Below are 19,163 nucleotides of genomic sequence, written 5' to 3' on the forward strand. Positions count from 1 at the left end.
CAAATGCTAACTGTTGGCTGGCTTTAAAGCTAAAAAATGGCATCTCAATTTCATGTGCTGAATGACAATGTCTGATACTCTGTACACAGTATTGTGGAAGATTTTTTTAATTAGTCAAACTAACATTTCTTTTTCTTGCAGGATTAGCATTTATATGCTTTTGTAAACTAAATGTCCCCAACACAAGCCAAAGTGTGTCTGAATCATCTCTGAATATAAGAAAAAGGGGAAACAAAACTAGACAGTTGTGTAACTATATAACCTCATGAATTTGAGTAAAAAGGTGAAGTAAAGATCAAGAAATCCAGATTTGCTTTTACCTATAAGTAACAGAAGGACTAACTGAATTATAAATATAAAGAACCAGTCATATTGGAAAAAAAGTATGTAATGAATCATGTCACCTTTGCCATGCCATCTTATTCTATAAAAAATGTTGAACTAATTTTGTCGAGTGGATTCTCTCTGAAATTTAACTGAGGTCCTCCCGGCCGTGCTTAAAGCATATTCTAAGGTATTGTCTGGAGTCTGTCTGGTTACTGCTGCGCAGCAGGTTAGTGGAACACTAGAGATCTTATTCGAAGTGATAGTGTTCATATGGGACGAGACGTTGTCCGACCCAGTCATCGATTAGGAGACGACCTAGAGGATAAATTTGTCGATCAGGATATGTTTAGGGGCGTTGATTAGGAGACGTCCCAGATAAACTCAAAAGTCAGGTGCATAGGGGAATTTGCACCACAAATTTGAACTCCATATTTTCCCTTTCAAATGCTTCTAAATTGAATAAAAGGGTTGAACTGAATTTTGGATTATGTTAAGTAAAATTATTGAAGAAAACTGGTGATCACATTTCATACTAATGTTTTCCCTTGGCTACCCCCAAATTGGTTTATGCATGTTCCCCCCACAGATAAGGATGTGCGTGAGATGACGTGCGTGAAAACACTTGGTTCATACCACTGTAATTGCACCGAGGGGTTCCAAATACATGCTGATGCTCGTACATGCGTAGGTAAGATCTTTCAGACACGCATGCTTGCTTAAAAACAGTCTCTCTCTTAATATATATATATATATATATATATATATATATATATATATATATACACCACCCCATTGTAAGTGTGAACTTGTAAATGGTAAGTTTTAGTATTAATGGGTCAAGTGTTGTTGAAAACACGTCTGAAAACATGTCTGAAGTAGTGAGTTTAGCTATAGGGGTGCAGAGCCAGTGGTTGTTCTGTAGGCAAACACCTGTGCCTTGAATTTGAAGTGAGCAGCTGGTGGAACAACCAGTGGAAATTAATGAAGAGATGTGTGACATGCGCTTTCTTCAACTCGTTAAAGACCACTCTTGCCGCAGCATTCTGGATCAGTTGCAGAGGTTTGACAGTGCATTCTGGAAGTTAATGTTATATTGCCTAATGTTGTATAAGGCAAGGATGCTGGGCCGGGCAGTTATAGCAATGTGGTCTGTGATTTTTAACTGATCATCGATCACAACTCCCAGTTCACCGCTGGGGGCGATTATCTCCTTAAACCCATGAATCATGAGGAGTCACTGAGAACCAATGAACATTTGACTGTGGGTTTTACCTGATCTCTGATCGGTTTTATACATTTGCAGACATTTTAATTAGACATTAGTATAATGGTAGTTAATATTATCTTATTGGCCTGTTTAGCTGAGCCATTCATAATTTTTTTTTTTTTTAAATAAATAAAAAACCACCTGACCATTGATAAAAAGACCATATAGACATTTGATACTCGTATTAGATTATTAGATAATTGCATTTGATAGATTTTACTTTCAATAAAAAAATTGCTATTGATTTGTAAAAGGTGTTTTTATGCATGTTTAGCCGGGTTTGTGTTGCATTTACACTGTTCTGGCCACCAAGGGTCACCGTGGAGACGGGTGTCGGATTGGTTTGAAGCCTCGACACAATACGGCGCATTTGCTTCAAATGTTTCAGTGTTCCACGAAGCCTCGATCTGCCCACCACTAGCTGAATGTAGAGGTTGTGATGAAGTGTTGAGTTGGCTGAGACCATAAGCAGTTCTACTGCTTGTTTTATTACAAAAACAGCAAAGTTATCACCTCGTTGCTAAGAAATAATGTAGCTTTATAAATGTCTACAGTTATTGTAACAGTTTCATTATGCTTGGACTTCATTTGGTTTTTGTTCACAGTCTCCCTGCCAGAGGTTGTCAATTTGTCCCCATGGTTACTGATTTGATTAGTCATTGTTTCAGGCTGTTGACTATTTAGTTCTCTTAGTTTTCTCCCAGAATATATTTAGCTGTTTCATTCCTCTGTTGTCGGTTCTCGTTAACTGCTAACACTGAGTTTGGTTATGTGAGTCTTCTGTTAAATAAAGTCTTTTTACATCAGTCTTCTTCATCGTGCTCTTTCTCACACCACGCTTAGCAAAGCGTGACAGTTATATTTAGACAAAATAAAATGTAAATAACGTACTCGGTTACTAACGTAACCTCGGTTCTCTCTAGAGAGAGGAACGAGTACTGCGTAGAATACGCTAGGGGAAAATCCTTTTCCACGAGAATACTGAAGCCAAAAAATTATCCTTTAATTTTGTATTAATGTAAAACGCGTTGCGGCAGCATACAGACATAGGCGAGGCAGCTCGCGCGCCTATTGGCTGGTCTGCTGGCAACTGCTTAAGCCTATCGAGCGAGACCTAGAGTGACGTCAGACCCAATGAGGGCGCTTCGCGTCACGTCCCGCCGAGACGGGCGTGGCTTAGGTCTATAAATACCGCTCGCAGGCATTATTTCTCTGGTTTTTCATAGTCGAAGCAACCAGAGCGCGTGCAGGCACGGCAGGATACGCAGTACTCGTTCCTCTCTCTAGAGAGAACCGAGGTTACGTTAGTAACCGAGTACGTTCTCTTACGAGAGATACTCTCGTACTGCGTAGAATACGCTAGGGGAACCTACTGTAAAACGCCGTGCGTGCTGGGATCTGATACCATACAGTCATACAGTACATAATCACCCAGGGGACTCACAGGGAATCCTGGAAGAGAGGGGGGTTAGCCACTATCTTCCTTATAGCAGCATAGAGCAAGGATTGCAATACTCAATAGCTGCATAACTGACAGCGCCAGTTATGAGATTTTGGCCATACTAGACCGACAGTAGTCTGGCCTGTAGTGCGGGAACCTCTAGGTTGTAAAACCTTATAAATGTAGACGGAGAGGCCCAGCCTGCCGCCATACAAATATCTTGCAAGGCAATCCCACTTGACCATGCCCACGATGAAGCCATGCTTCTCGTGGAGTGCGCTTTGACACCCAGCGGGCACTGCATGCCCTTGGTTGTGTAAGCTAGCGCTATTGCGTCCACTACCCATCTGGATAGGGTCTGTTTCGAAGCGGCTAGTCCCTTAGAACGCCCGCTGAACGAAACAAAGAGCTGCTCCGTCTGTCTGAAAACAGACGAGCGAGACACATAAGCTCTTAACGCCCTGACTGGGCAAAGGGAGCTTTCGTCCATATTTCCTTCAGTGACCGGCAGGGCAGACAGGGAAATGACCTGTGCTCTGAACGGTGTATTGAGGGATTTAGGAACATAACCGTGCTTAGGTTTGAGTATAACTCTAGAGTCATTCGGCCCAAATTCCATGCATGTCGCGCTTACTGAGAGCGCGTGTAAGTCCCCTATGCGCTTCACTGAAGCGAGAGCCAGAAGAAACGCCGTCTTGAAAGACAGGTGTTTAAGATCAATCTTCTGCAAGGGCTCAAATGGATGACCTTTCATGGCTTCCAGTACCGTAGAAAGGTCCCATATAGGGACTGTGGGAGGTCTGGGAGGATTCAGTCTCTTAGCTCCTCGAAGGAAGCGAATGACTAAATCGTTCCTTCCAATAGACTGGCCGAGCGTGGTCGAAGAGAACACTGCTATGGCCGCTACATAGACTTTGAGCGTGGAAGGGGACCTGCCCTTATCCAACAGCTCCTGTAGGAAGGAGAGAACCTCCGTCACACCGCAATGCAGGGGTGACACACCACGAGCTGTGCACCAGCTAGAGAACACTGACCATTTTGAGGCATAGAGACGTCGCGTAGACGGAGCTCTGGCCTGTGTGATAGTGTTTAACACTCCCTGTGGGAGGTCAGCGGGTACCCGTTGATGGCCCATACATGGAGGGACCACAGCTCTGGGTGAGGATGCCAAATCGAGCCGTTGGCTTGAGAGAGGAGATCCCTCCTCAGAGGCACTGGCCACGGGGCGGTGCTCGCTAACTGCATCACAATTGGGAACCAAGGTTGGCTCATCCAAAGTGGGGCTACAAGCAGCACTGAGCATCCTTCTTCCCTGACCCGTTCTACCACCTGAGTCAGGAGGGAGACGGGGGGAAAAGCGTAGAGAGGACGGCGAGGCCACTCGTGGGTCAGCGCGTCCTTGCTCTTCGAGAAAAATTCTGGACAGTGAGCGTTTTCTTGAGACGCGAACAGGTCTACTTCCGCTCTGCCGAATTTCTTCCACAGCAGCTGGACTGTCTGTGGGTGCAAAGACCATTCTCCTGTCGGAACCTGGTTCCTGGACAGTCTGTCTGGTCCTATATTTAGGAGCCCTGGCACGTGCGCTGCTCTCAGCGAGAGCAGATTGCTGCGGGCCCATATCAGGAGGCGCCTGGTTAGCCTGTACAGAGTCAGGGACCTGAGGCCGCCCTGGCGATTTATGTAGGACACCACTGAGACGTTGTCTGAACGTATTAGCATGTGGTGTCCCTTTATGAGGGGACAAAAGCGCGTGAGCGCTTTGCTCACTGCCAACATTTCGAGGCAGTTGATATGTAAGAGCTTCTCCTGCTTTGACCATTGGCCAAAAAGCGGTCTGCCCTCGAGCAGCGCTCCCCATCCCGAGGTGGATGCGTCCGTGGACACCACCATCACTCTCGAGGAAGTCCCCAGGCTTACACCTGATTGGTACCAGTCTTTTGCCTCCCAAGGTTTCAAAGTTGCAATGCATGCTTGATTGACCTTGACGCGAAGCGCCGGAGGCCCACGCTGTGCGTGGTACTCTCTTTCTGAGCCAGAACTGCAGTGGGCGCATGCGCAGAAGGCCCAACTGGAGAACTGAAGATGCTGAGGCCATCAGACCGAGCATCCTTTGAAAGGCTTTGAGAGGGACTATCGCGCCGCAGCGGAACGAGCCGGCTGCGCGCCGAATGTCCAGTGTGCGCTGAGATGACAGGCGTGCTGTCATTAGCAGCGAGTTCAGCTCTATTCCCAGAAAAGATATAATCTGTCTGGGGAACTCTTTTCCCAGTTCACTGCGAGACCGAGATTCTCGAGGTGATCGAGTAAAATGGTCCTGTGCTCTACGAGCTCTGAGTGAGATTGGGCTAGAATCAGCCAGTCGTCCAGATAGTTCAGCACTCGTATGCCCCGTAATCTGAGGGGTGCGAGCGCTGCGTCCATGCACTTCGTAAATGTACGGGGTGCCAGGGACAAGCCGAAAGGCAGGACTGTGTACTGATATGCCTGGCCCTCGAAGGCGAATCTCAAAAATCGCCTGTGACGTGACGCTATCTGTATTTGAAAATACGCGTCCTTTAGATCTATTGACACAAACCAGTCCCCCTGGCGGACATGCGCGAGGATTTTTCTGGTTGTGAGCATCCTGAACTGGCGCTTCATAAGCGCTCTGTTCAGCTGCCGCAGATCTAGTATGGGTCTGAGACCCCCGTCTTTTTTGGGCACCAGGAAGTATCTGCTGTAAAGCCCCCCTTCGCTTTGAGCTTGAGATAGGGGTTCTATAGCCCCTTTGCTCAACAGTTTCAAAATCTCGGCTCGAAGTAGATGAGCTACTTTCGATTCTACCGTGGTCTCGACGCGCGCCATGAAGCGGCGAGGGCGTCGGCGAAACTGCAGCGAATAGCCTTCTTTTATGATGTTCAGCACCCATCTCGAAACCCCGGGAAGCTTTTCCCACGCAGGTGCGCGAGTAGCTAGGGGCTGGATGCGAAGCACGCTCTGATCGGCTCGCGATACAGCGGCTTTTGTGTGCTGTGACATAAGCGTCGCGCTCATGACATCTGAGGCAGGGGGCGCGCTGATAACAGCGGGCAGAATGCCCGCGCTCGACTCCTCCGCAGTGTTTAGCTGAGAGGAGGAGGGCTGGGCTAGTTTCATGTCTGTGTGTGGGCGTGGGCGCAGAGCAGCGGGCACATACACCACCTTTACAGCATTGCTCGCGTGAGCAGAGCATATGCATACTGGTCCTGTATTTACAGGGACCGTGAGACATGTGGGAAGTAGCGTTTGTGGGCACTGGGTAGTGGGCACTTTTGCTACATTTGAAGCGCAATCGATCTGAGTCGATTTTATGTGCGCGGGCCCTGTGTGAAGGGCTGTGCTTGTGTGTAGGAATGGGCACTGAGTAGTGGGCATTTTTTCTACACATGAAACACCGTCGGCCGTGGCCGGGACACCAGAAAATACACTCTTTAAGGGATTTATCTGGGTAGCCGTAAAAACGGCTTTTGTGTGCAGGCAAGCGGGTAATGGAACCGGCTTGTTGGCTGCTAAATACGCTGGACCAGTCACATTTCCTGGAACTGGACGAGCGGCAAGCTTTGGTGGAAGTCCGGCCGCAGCGGGACTTGGACACCGTCGCTTTCCTAGGCGTGCTAGGACGATTTCGGGGCCTCTGGCTTCAACGCAATCTTCTGCCGCGGGCCACGCGGGGCGGGGCGGCGGCCGGATGAGCGAGAGCGTGGTCTCGAGCTCTGGGTTTGGCGGCGTTGAGAAGAGGAGGCGGCGGGCGGAGGCTTAGGCTGTGAGCTCTGAGCAGACGGTTTCGCACGGCCTGCTGCAGAACCGGAGCGCTTCGGGAGGAAGTGCTTCATGGCCTGGGTCGCTTTCTGCACCTCAGCGAACCTATCGGCGAAATCTTTGACCGAGGTTCCGAAGAGGCCGGCAGGGGAAAGCGGCGCGTCGAGGAACGCGGTGCGTTCTGACTCAGTCATGTCAGAGAGCGTAAGCCACAGATGTCTCTCAGACACGGTGAGCGAGGCCATGCTCCGTCCAATGGCCTGTGCTGCTGACTTGGTGGCGCGAAGAGCGAAGTCTGTAGCGCTCCTCAAGTCCGGCACGCAGATTGCGTCAGGTCCTCTCTCGTCCAGCTGGCGGAGGAGATCGGCCTGGTATATCTGGAGCGTGGCCATAGTGTGCAACGCTGACGCTTTTGAGGGCAGCGCCATCTTAGCACGCCGTCCAGCAGAGGGCGGGCATAAGTGCGCTGCAATAGCCTCTTCGACCGGCGGTAGGGAGTGGTAGCCTCTGTTCTTTGCGTCGTCGACAGCGGAGAACGCCAAAGAGACAGAGGATCGTGTCCTGGCCGAAAAAGGGGAGCCCCAAGACTTAGCGACTTCTTCATGAAGCTCAGGAAGAAAGGGCGCTGGCTTGGATGCAGGTGAAACGCGCTCCCCAGGCAGGAAGTAGCCGTCCAGCCTGTTGTGAGCAGGCTGCTCAGGCGTAATCCACTCGAGGCCGAGGCTCGCCGTGGCCTGAGTGAGCACGCGCATGAGCTCTGCCTCAATGCTCGCTCTCTTTCCCGTAGAAGCACGGGCAGGGGGGGCGGGATCCTCAGAGCTCGCCCAATCCTCACTGCCTGATGCTATGAGAGAGCAGGAATCCCCCTCTCGTAGCAGCGCGTCGATCTCATCAGCGTCATCGACAGAAGCGGCGGCAGACCGCGGCCGCTGTCCGTCCGGAAGTGAAGCTGATGAAACCGAAGAAGCAGGCGGGCGCACCGGCGAGCTTTGACGGCTGAGAGAGGGCTCCGGGATTCGCTGAGCGCGGCGCTTTTTACGGCGCGGCACAACAGCAGGTGTGGGCGCAGTCTCGTTGAACAGTGCCAAGCGAGTCCTCACAGTCGCTAATGGCAACAGCTCGCAGTGATGGCAGCCGCCATCAGCGAGCGCGAGAGCTGCATGTTCTTGACCCAGGCAGGAATCGCAGATGACATGGCGGTCCCCGTCGCTGAGTGTGGCTTTGCACGAGCCACAAGCAGGCATCTTGAAAAAGACGCAGCTCGTCGCGCCGGCGAACACACACACACAGTGCAATAAAGGATATGGGCGCTGGATAGCGCAGCAGGAAGGCGATGAAGGCGGCGCGGCCAGCAGCTTCGTCGACTCGTCCCGCTGAGGTGCTTCTTCAACAGCGCGGCTTCTTCTCGGATCCAGCGATGTGAGTTGCTTCGCTGAAGGATGAAAAATCAGAGAAATAATGCCTGCGAGCGGTATTTATAGACCTAAGCCACGCCCGTCTCGGCGGGACGTGACGCAGAGGGCGCGAAGCGCCCTCATTGGGTCTGACGTCACTCTAGGTCTCGCTCGATAGGCTTAAGCAGTTGCCAGCAGACCAGCCAATAGGCGCGCGAGCTGCCTCGCCTATGTCTGTATGCTGCCGCAACGCGTTTTACATTAATACAAAATTAAAGGATAATTTTTTGGCTTCAGTATTCTCGTGGAAAAGGATTTTCCCCTAGCGTATTCTACGCAGTACGAGAGTATCTCTCGTAAGAGAACTAACTATTATCAGTTGTATTACATTTATCAGGTTAAGGCAGACAATGATTAATTTGTTCTATATGTGTGTGTATCTATGCATGTTCTCCCCACAGATAAGGATGAGTGTGAGGAGCTAAATGGTGGTTGCCAGCAGACGTGTGTGAACACACTGGGTTCATACCACTGTGAGTGCAGAGAGGGGTTCCACATACATTCTGATGCTCGTACATGCGTAGGTAAGATCTTTCAGACACGCATGCTTGCTTACAAACACACACACACGTATCATGAAGACGTCTCTCTCTGTCTTGAGTGGCATCTTTGTATCACTTGTAGTGATGCATTCTGGGAAGCTCTGTTAAATCTGCTAGCTCAATCTGCTGATGTTATCACTCTAAAGCCCAAAGTATATTTAGTTTTTTTACGCTTATGCTAGTACAGTCGAACGCACAGCCTTTCAAACTATACTCCATTTGACAGCGTGCGAGAACGCAGGTGGTCGACACGTGCACTCTAGAAATTGTCATCTTTGTCCAGTGTCTGCGCTATTTTTCTCCAGAAGTTATGACGAATAAAAATGTCTTTGTATTATTTTAAACTAAAGTTGCGGCTATGTCATAAATTATGTTTTATTAACAAAGTTTGGGAGGAACATGTTCAAATGATCTATCCAATTACCAGCAGTTAACAATCAGGAATCAACATGTCAACCTAATCAGCATGAGGCATATATGCGCAGTCGACTCACCTATGTTCCTCAACAGTTTTCAGGATCCCTCCACCACCCCATCTCCTCACACTCACCTGGTTACTTTCCTAACCAGAAATACGGGGGGAGTAGGCTACTCTGGGTTGGGGCAAAAATACAGAGCTCTGAGTCCTCTCCTCGGACAGCATGCCAAATACGCATACTACTTTACTCTTTCTGATTATTTGTAAGTGTGAACCCCCCTCACAAGTGCTTGTCTATGTAAGCGTCTGTTGTTGTTGTTGCAGTTTCTATTATTTTGTCGTTACGTCTCTTTTCATTCCCAAAAGGGACAATATCTGTGCCCAACTATCTCGCGGGTGGGCGGGCATCGACCTTGAAACCTCCGGTATATGCCGCAGCAGGTCTGGTGCTTCACTGCACACCATGACAGTGATTCGCAATGATTCAAGCTTACCAATCCAATCTGCTGAAAGACTTGGATCAGGGTCAGGGTCTTTCCCCTGATGCTGTATCCCACAGGTGTCAAACTCAGTTCCTGGAGGGCCACAGCCCTACAGAGTTTTGTTCCAACCCTGCTTCAACACACACACACCTGCAGTTTTCAAATTAGCAAGAGAACGAAAGTAGCTCGGCCTCCTCTCAATTGGAGAGTTATTTTACTAAAGCCGCTGCTCATCTGAGCTCCAGATATTTGATATGGCAAGCATTCAGCCCTCTTAGGAGGGACTTGATATCATTCTGTTTGAGTGAGTGGGCTTCCTGCAGGAAGGATTGGAGCAAAGGCTGTCTCCCTCCACCCACAAAGTGTATACGGCTGCTATTTTTGCATATCAAGACCCCATAAGAGGCAAGTCAATTGGGAAGCCCAACCTGGTCGTCAGGTTTCTTAGGGGGGCGGGATGGTTAATTCCTCCTTCACCTCCCTCCATACCCTCACTCTGGGGCTTAGAGTTCAGAGCACTTCAGAGTGTTCCATTAGAGCCTTTGCAGTCAGTAGATCTAAAGATTCTGTCTATGAAGACATTTCTGCTGTGTGGACACCCAAGTGGAACTGAGACCCCTGCCTGGCTATGTGCCCAAGATTCCCACCACTCCTTTCAGGGACCAGGTGGTGAACCTGCTAGAACTGCCCCCAGAGGAGGCAGACCCAGCCCTAGATTTGCTGTGTCCCGTACGCACTCTGCGACGGTACGTGGACCAAACACAAAGCTTCAGGACCTCAGACCAGCTCTTTGTCAGTTATGGAGGCCAGCAGAAGGGAAAGGCTGTCTCTAAGCAGAGTATGGCCCACTGGATAGTGGATACTATCGCCTTGGCTTATCAAGCACAAGGCGTGCCTTGCCTACTCAGGTTCCGATCCCGCTCTACAAGAAGTGTTGCATCCTCCTAGGCATTGGTTTGTGGCACCTTGCTAGATTCTATAGCCTGCGTGTCGAGCCATTGTCCTCCTGTGTTCGCACCTCAAAAGGGTAGAGGCATCGAGAGGCCCCAGCTGTATATCGGATTGCTGGGCCTAACTGCGCTTATTCTCCAGAGAGTTCCCGCTTGGGTAAACCCTGTCGAGGCCTCCGTCACCGTTGGCAGTCGGGTGTGGCAGAGCATCTGGCGCCAGGCCTATTTCAGTTGTATCCATAAAAACTGGTACTAGGCTGGGTGCCCATATGTGTGACCCAGAGTGGATCCTATATGTGTATTCTTCCACGGTATAGCTCCTAAATGGAAACCCTTGTCTTTCCCTTGAGGAACCCCCTCTTGTGAGGCTGGAGCCGCCCCCAAAACATTCCATATGTAGTTCGGCACTACGGAGTTAATCCATATGTAAAACTCCATGTAACTCACAGTGGGTAGGATGTACCCAGCTAAGCGGCCGGGTCACCGGCTCGGCTCCTCAGCAAAAACCTGAAGATGCAATGTATCTGCTGCTCATTATATACCTGCACTGTGAGGCGGAGCAACTGATGCAAATATTGAATGCTAATGTGCATTGGCTCGTTTAGTTACACTCAAAGTAGATTGGCCTCTCTAGCGAGATTCCTATTCGTCAGTCACCGACGTGGCATCTCCTTCAGCTCCTTCAGGGAACGAGGGTTACAAACGTAAGCGAGACGTTCTACAGCTTGTTTTATTACAAAAACAGCAACGTTATCACCATGTTGCTGAGAAATAATACAGCCTTCTAAATCTCTACAGTCATATTTAGACAAAGGTCAAAATAAAATATAAATAACAAAATATTATCAGGTGTATTCAATTTATCAGGTTAAGGCAGATGATGAATCATTTGTTCTTTATGTGTGTGTATTTATGCATGTTGTCCCCACAGATAATGATGAGTGTGAGTGCCACTGTGAGTGCAACAAGGGGTTCCGCATGCATTCTGATGCTCGCATATGCGTAGGTAAGATCTTTAAGACATGCATGCATGCTTACAAACACACACACACACACACACACACACACACACACACACACACACACACACACACACACACACACACACACACACACGTATCATGGAGAAGTCTCTCTCTGTCTGAGTGGCATCTTTGTATCACTTGTAGTGATGCATTCTGGGAAGCTCTGTTAAATCTGCTAGCTCAGACTGCTGATGTTATATCCCTAAAATTATTACTTAAAAAAAAGTATACTGTATTAGTATGTGTACAGTCGAACGCATAGGCTTTCAAACAAAACTCCATTTTATAGCATGCGCGAATGCAGGTGTGCTCTAGAAAGTTTTGAATCTTTGTCCATGGCGTAGCCAGCTATGAGGTCACCGAGGTCTTTGATCTCTGTATTTTTCCGAGGTGTATATAATTTTGGTTTTAATACGGTTGTGAAATAATTACATAAGATTAACTCTACTTTAGTGCTGCAAGAATATTGCACAGCACCAATATCTTCTCATCTAAACTGCCTCAACGGTTTGTCACCGCTCGTCGTCAATGTCAAAATATTTGAAATGACCAATCAAATCAAAGTAGACAGGCTTAATGTTCACAGAAGCTGCTGAGCACGAAGATCCAGCACAGCTTGATGCTTCTGTTAACGGTCATAATGTGCAAGATAAGATACAAACATTTCATTTTTGACAGCTCTTTTAAAACTACCAACAAAAATAATTAGGGATGCAAACTAGTAAAGTTTTTTTCTAATTTCACCATTTTGAATTTAAATTATTCCTATATAATTTATGTGATTCATATAATCTAATAATTAGTAACCAACGTGAGGGGACAAGAAACATTAACGAAGCCGTTTTCATATTAGGTTAATACTGAAATTGCACATATTTTGAATTAATTTAATAAACGTAGTTACCTAGCTTTCCTGGTAGCCTTTCGTAAAACATATAAATATAATTTTACCCATATTTACTTTCTACACTGACACAGACAAAAATGAAATGTAGATGAGGAGAAAGCAGGTATTGACAAATATCTACTGCCCACTGACATGGTTTTAAAGCTAATGTGATCTCTTTTTTAACCTTCAAACGTCTTAAAATGTACATATGTAGATCAGAGAAATCAAAACTTTCTCTGGGGAGCATGCCCCCCAACCCCCCTATCTAGATCAAGTTTGGGACCTCAGTGATTATAAAACCCTTATTATAAAACACTAAAAAAGACAAAAAAAGTGTTTGTATTCTTATATATATTCTTATATATATATATATATATATATATATATATGTATGTATATGTATTACACGGCTCTGTTGAATACTTGATTCTGATTGGTTAATCGCGTCATCCAGCGGTATGTAATTCCTGGATAATAACCGCTGAAAACAGATAACACAGGCTCATCTGGGTTGCTGAAGTCAGCGGCACTATACTCTGGCTGGGAACAGGTTTTCTTCGTGCAAGTTTTGCATTTTATGAGCTAAAAAATATCAAAACTCAGTCAAATCAATATTTTATGTACAGTTATTTTATTATTCATTCCAGTATCGTGGGCTCGCTCTCTTTTGTTTCATTCAAACACAGCTGCTGCCATTTTGTGACTATTGTTTTGTACACTGTTGGATTATAAGATACAAACAGGTACAATTTAAAGATTAAACTTAAATCAATATCTCTTATCTCCATAATTATTTCTGTGGTGAAATGCCATGTAATAAATAGTATGATTGTATACTGTATCTCGTAAATGTCCATCTAGATTGAACTTGCCGCGCTAGCAACTGCTCTCTCTGCGGAAGCTTTGTGTTTAAAGACTCAATAAAATATTTTGTGTCTAATTATTTATGTATGTGACAAGTAGTAGTGTAATAAGTGGGGTAAAGTACAGCCAGCTGGTTGTTATCTCAGAATAAACCTCCTTCAGGCTGATGCAAGGGTCATCACTCTGTCTGGGGTTTATTCTGAGATAACAACCGGCTAGATGTACATTATCAGCGAAGAGAGGGAGATTAGCCAATTAGCTGGGTGATCCACACTCACTGGGGGAAGTCAATCACTCTCTAGGTAAAGAAAAGACATAGAGGTTAGAAACGCACCCAGTCAGAGTCTATACAGCTCTCCCCAGATGCGGCGTCATCCCCGAATGTTTTGTGTAGCCCCAAATGTATTTTGAAAAGTTGACTGACAAATATGAAACCGGACAATAGCCTATGTAAACCCCCGAAATCATAAGTTGCCTTATTTCATTGTGCTTTGGCTTTGCTGCTGTCTCTGACTGGTGATTGTTGAAATCTGTCTCACACAGAGATGCACAACGTGAGTGATTTCGGCCTATCCTAGAATATCTCCAGGATTTGCACGCAACTAGAAAAATCTGTTATCTGCTTGACAAATAATTTATGCTACTGCCCACTGACATGCTTTTAAAGCCATTGTTATCCAATTTTTTGGGACTTCAAACACCTTAAAATGCACATATGTAGATCCGAGAAATCTAAATCTTTGGCATGCTCCCCCGAACCCCCATAACTACCTCACATTTGAAGGCACATTTTATTACAAAAACAGCAAAGTTATCACCTTGTTGCTGAGAAATAATTTAGCTTTCAGTAGCGAAGCGGTTTTATTTATACAATTCATGGGGCACTGGTAGGTTGAAAACTAGTTATGTTCCTGAATGTTTCTGTGTGTGCACAATTTCTTACCAATCTACAAACTTTCCACCTTAATAAAAAAGCTGTGAGTTTTAGTGCGAGCGCATACATATGTCTGCTTCAAAATACAACATTAAAAAGCTATCTTTGTGGGCAAACGTGTCGCACTCTCCGAGGGGAATTGGATTACAGGTGTGTTGATTTGAGCTGTACAAGTGTAAATGTTGCAGCAACTACCAGCTCAAGAGACACTTCAAACACTGTGAATGTGAGTTTACACAGATATGCCATCTTAGACTTACTTTCTTGTTGTAGTAATATTGTGATGGTTGTGTGAACACTTGTCTGTGTTTGTACTGTTATTCTCTCAGTGAAGAACCCCTGTAAGGAACAAAATGGTGGATGCTCTCAAATCTGCAGTAATGTGAATGGACAGGCTCAATGCAGCTGCAGACCAGGATACAATATGGAAACTGACTTCCGTGGATGTGAAGGTTCGTGTGCACAGACATGTCATATATAGAGCCACAAATATAGAGATTTCTCTATAGATAAATATTGTTTAACTATTGTGTGCCTGCTTAGACCATTAAAAGCTGATTTACAGTATATATAACTCCAATTTTTACCAAGAAAAAGGAAAGCTAGTGAAGACAACCTTGAGAGTCGTGTTTAAATAATAAAAAGTTTAAAAAAGTGGAATTCCACGGGCCACAGCAGTTCTGTCTTCATCTGTGCTGTAAAACCAAATCCCACTCCCCTTGTGTGTCCTGCTCTCTCTCTCTCTCTCTCTCTCTCTCTCTCTCTCTCTCTCTCTCTCCCCCATGAAGAGACTGTCACCCCTGCTAATGCTATGCACACATCCACACACAATGCCACACTTACACATAAGCACATTTATGCACTAGAGGTCTTCTCTGGTCCTAAAATCTGTACCCAAACTTCTCTTCTCACCCGAACCCGATGTGCATAAAAAAAATAATAATAAAAATAAAAAAACACAGACTAGAGACGGTATAAAAATAAACTTAAATACCCAATAAAATTAGACCTGAATTTTGTTCCTGACCCGACAGGATCCGAATGTAAAAACAGCGCCGTCTGCCCAGCCTGCAGCCCTGCATGCCAGTGGCAAGTGGTGTCTTTTCAACCGGGTATGACACAGACCTAAATCATAGATGACAATATGAAACGACAGGTGTAGATTTAAAAGCATACCTGCTGAAGAATCCAGCATTGCTGGTCATCAGCATAAGGCATGTTTTGCATGCTGGATCCAGCGTTCAGACTGCAGGCAAATCAGATTCTTTTATTCTTTCTCAAATCATATCTTTTCAGGCAGATTATTAATTGCAAGTGGTCAAATAAGATTTGTGTGTCCAGACATAACCAATCTGCTTGGGTTGCTCTAGTAATGATGTAGGTGTCCTCACGTATATGATGAGGCTTTCAAAACCAATGCAGGAAAAATGGAGGTGCATCATCTCGCTCTGCAAATAAATGTTCTGTCACAGTGCGGAAGGAGACTGGTATATAGTGTGATGTTCCGTGCTGTAGTCACGGCTGAAAACTTTGGACTTACCATTTAAATACAATATGAATACTTCCAGCATTTCCGTCACTGGTTTTGACATTATTGTTATGGGTTACGATAAGAATGACACAAAATATTTACTTTGAAATCTGATTTGAAAAGCCAGAGCATCCAGACTGAGACACATCTATGAAAATCTGATTGAAATCGCATTTCAAACCACCAACAAATGTGGTTTAAATCAGATTGGAAAATCACTTTTTATCTTTTTTTTTTTTTTTTTTTTTTGCTGCACAGACTTTCAGAAACACATCTGGATAAAGTCTGGATATGCAAAAAAATCATTTTGTTGCTGACAGTCTGAACATAGCCTAGTGAGTTTTCCGCTGACACATCTTCTAATTACCCAATTGTTTTCTCTCTCAGCCATAGATGAGTGTGTGTCTGGTAAAACTAAATGTGCTCATGGCTGTGTGAATGTGCCGGGATCGTTCCGTTGTGTGTGTGATCCAGGATTTGAGCTAGACACTGATGGGAAACAGTGCTACCGTGAGTACACACACACACACACACACACACACACACACACACACACACACACACACACACACACACACACACACAGACAGAAGGAGGTAGAAACCTAAAACACTTATTATCCTATTATTTCAGTAGTTTACTGACATGTAGAATTGTAACTGGAGCCAAACAGTTTGTGATCGGTCATTGTAGCTGTTGATCTCTTACATTGTTCTGACTTGTTAATTATATTTAATTATTTTCACATTTTTGTTACCTCAGTTTAAATTCAGGAATTGAATTAGAATTTAAAAGGCATTCCAAATTCCAAATAAATTTCTGAATGGTGGACAAACCTAATATTCATCCATCCATGTGTTTTTTCTTCTTCTGTAGGGCTCAATGATTCGGATTACAGAGATGTAATGGAGGAATTCGGGCGCAAAAATGAAATGTTCTGTATAAAGCCGAATCTCACGTAATTTGGCCATTTTTTCATGTAGTCATTACTACTAAACTGTGATGGAATATTCAGTTGGGGTGATGACTTATTTTTTTTGTTGATTTAGTGGCTGTTCCCCCCCCCCCCCCAAAAAAAAAACAAAAAAATATTGATTTGTTTCAATTAGTTTGCAGAAATGTTTGGCCCTGGCTGATTTTAGAGCCTGTCTATAGCTAGACATTCTATGTTAGAGAAATACTATTTCTTATGTGTATTCAATCAATGCTACTGTTTATACATGATTTTGTTAATCTTTGGTCAAGGGAGTCTAGTACTGTTTTGATTTGTTTTTGTATTGCAGTGATTTTTTGGCCCGGGCAGCTTTTAGAGTCTGTCTATAGACATTCTATGTGTACTGAAAACTCTCTACATATATTGCTACTCAATATATGATGCTTTTGACATGATTGGGGGAGGGTGACAAAGTAATTGCTTATATAGAAAGTTAACTGCTTATTAATAATGTAAGGGGACAAACTGAAGGTTTCAAGCAGGTCGCTTCCCAATGGAGATCATGCTTGTAAGCCAGTTAGATTTTGACTGATAAGTATAGAGATGTTGAAAGTTATCTGAGGCACTCAAATGTGAGGTGGGGCGTTGGAAGCAAGATTTTTCAGGTGTTAATGGGGGGCGTTCACGAGTTTAAATATATAACGCAAATTTTTGTTCATTTAGGCTACTTTTATTCATTTTAAGCATTTAGTAATGTAGGCTATTTGTAATAAACACTTTAAGTTGGCTATTTAAAAAGTGTTAGGACTATGTATATGTTAAATTATGTTGTAAAACATATGCGCAGAGCGTGCTGTCATATGTGTGCACGCGCGTCTATGGTGTGTGTGAAAGATCAAGTCAAGTTTGGGTGTGTAGCTATATGCTGTATATCGTTTATAATGAGTGTTCTCACCAATACGCTTGTTGTGATTCTTCTTCCAGTTTAATGCGACATATAGCCTAAGCTATGTATCGTTACTTTTGCAACGACGCTATTATTTTTCCAGTCATAGACCAGCGCTCAAGCACTGACTAGAATCAGCATTCACGAGCTCAAAAATGTGTTTGGCGCTGACAACAATCCGGTGGTGCCTAGAATCCAGCGCTGACTAGAATCGCGCAGCGGAGGAATGGAAAGTTGACAAGCCATTAAAAAGTATTGACTTAAGAAACACTTATATTTTTTTCAAATATTTTCAATAAATCATGTTCCCATATCCATTCACTCCGGCGACGAATTTTAAAATTAAACTAAATTCTATTTATAAGGTAAAACTTTAAAATGTTTAGGCATTAACTAATTCCAATCCTTAATGCCAAAATGTTTTCTTTGTTCAAGTAATTTACTAGTCAGGCATTATTGTTAACTCGCAAGACAGTAAGGAGAAAATGACAATTTGATGGATAATTGAAATATATTCTGCAATCACCGAGGTCCACCCACCACAGATTTACCAAAAATCTTGTGAGAAACACTGGTATTACTATGCCAATGCAGTTTATAGCTTGTTTTGGATTAATGTGGAGTATAGTTCGATTATTAATAAATGACAAATTTGTACTTATTTCATCTGTTAACTCTCACTCATTCCTGCTCGCTCATTAGTTTGGGGGTGGGGGGCGGTCAGGGGCCTGGATATTGGATAGGTGGCGCTGGCCCAAAAAAGGTTGAGAACCACTGCTTTCATTACTGAGCAAAGTACTCTCTTGGTATAAGACACTCTATATATTAAGATATATTGTTATTTTTCTATCTCCATTCTGACTTCTGTCAACTGCGAGAAACAACTTGTGAGTAATGCATATTTCTGTAGTCAAAGTCGTTAGGCCTGGGAGGACGATAAAATGTTTAGGGATGATGACCAATGTGGATGAACCACAAAGTGTGCATGCACAATAAAAGGAAGTAGAACGCCTTATGAGATTTTGTTCATTTGTTTATTCTATCAACTATAAAAAAGATAAGTAATATGTATGATTATACTGCATAAATTCTCTGTTTTACCTGGAGCTCATTTTGTAACTCTCTGAGGTATGTTTTGGTTGTAAGAGACTACCCTGCATTGAGATTTCATACAAATAAATTATATAAAAACTTTTATTGAGTGGCCTTAATTTACTGGTGAATTTCCAACACATCTGTCTTTCCACTCAGTTCGAAAAACCTCTAAATGAGCTAACTTTACTTTTATAAGTGTCTGCAGAGCAGTTAGGTGAGGTGGATGCATAGCTGCTCCATTTATAGATGTCTATCAGTTTTGTCCGAGTTTGAATGTTCTTTTAGTT

General features: G+C 44.6%; 1 protein-coding gene across 1 annotated transcript; it reads left to right on the top strand.

The window, feature by feature from the left end:
• Positions 1-812: 812 nt before the first annotated feature.
• LOC311296770 (uncharacterized protein) lies at positions 813-18,925 on the top strand. The gene is made up of 6 exons (XM_084418651.1): positions 813-1,015; positions 8,668-8,790; positions 11,590-11,664; positions 14,700-14,822; positions 16,289-16,411; positions 16,778-18,925. Exons 1-6 carry the CDS (start codon positions 895-897, stop codon positions 16,861-16,863), a joined length of 651 nt encoding a protein of 216 aa, XP_084274777.1. The 5' UTR covers positions 813-894; the 3' UTR covers positions 16,864-18,925.
• Positions 18,926-19,163: the final 238 nt, after the last annotated feature.

This window comes from Rutilus rutilus (genome assembly GCF_951802725.1).
Source record: "Rutilus rutilus genome assembly, chromosome: 9".
Classification (NCBI taxonomy): Eukaryota; Metazoa; Chordata; class Actinopteri; order Cypriniformes; family Leuciscidae; genus Rutilus; species Rutilus rutilus.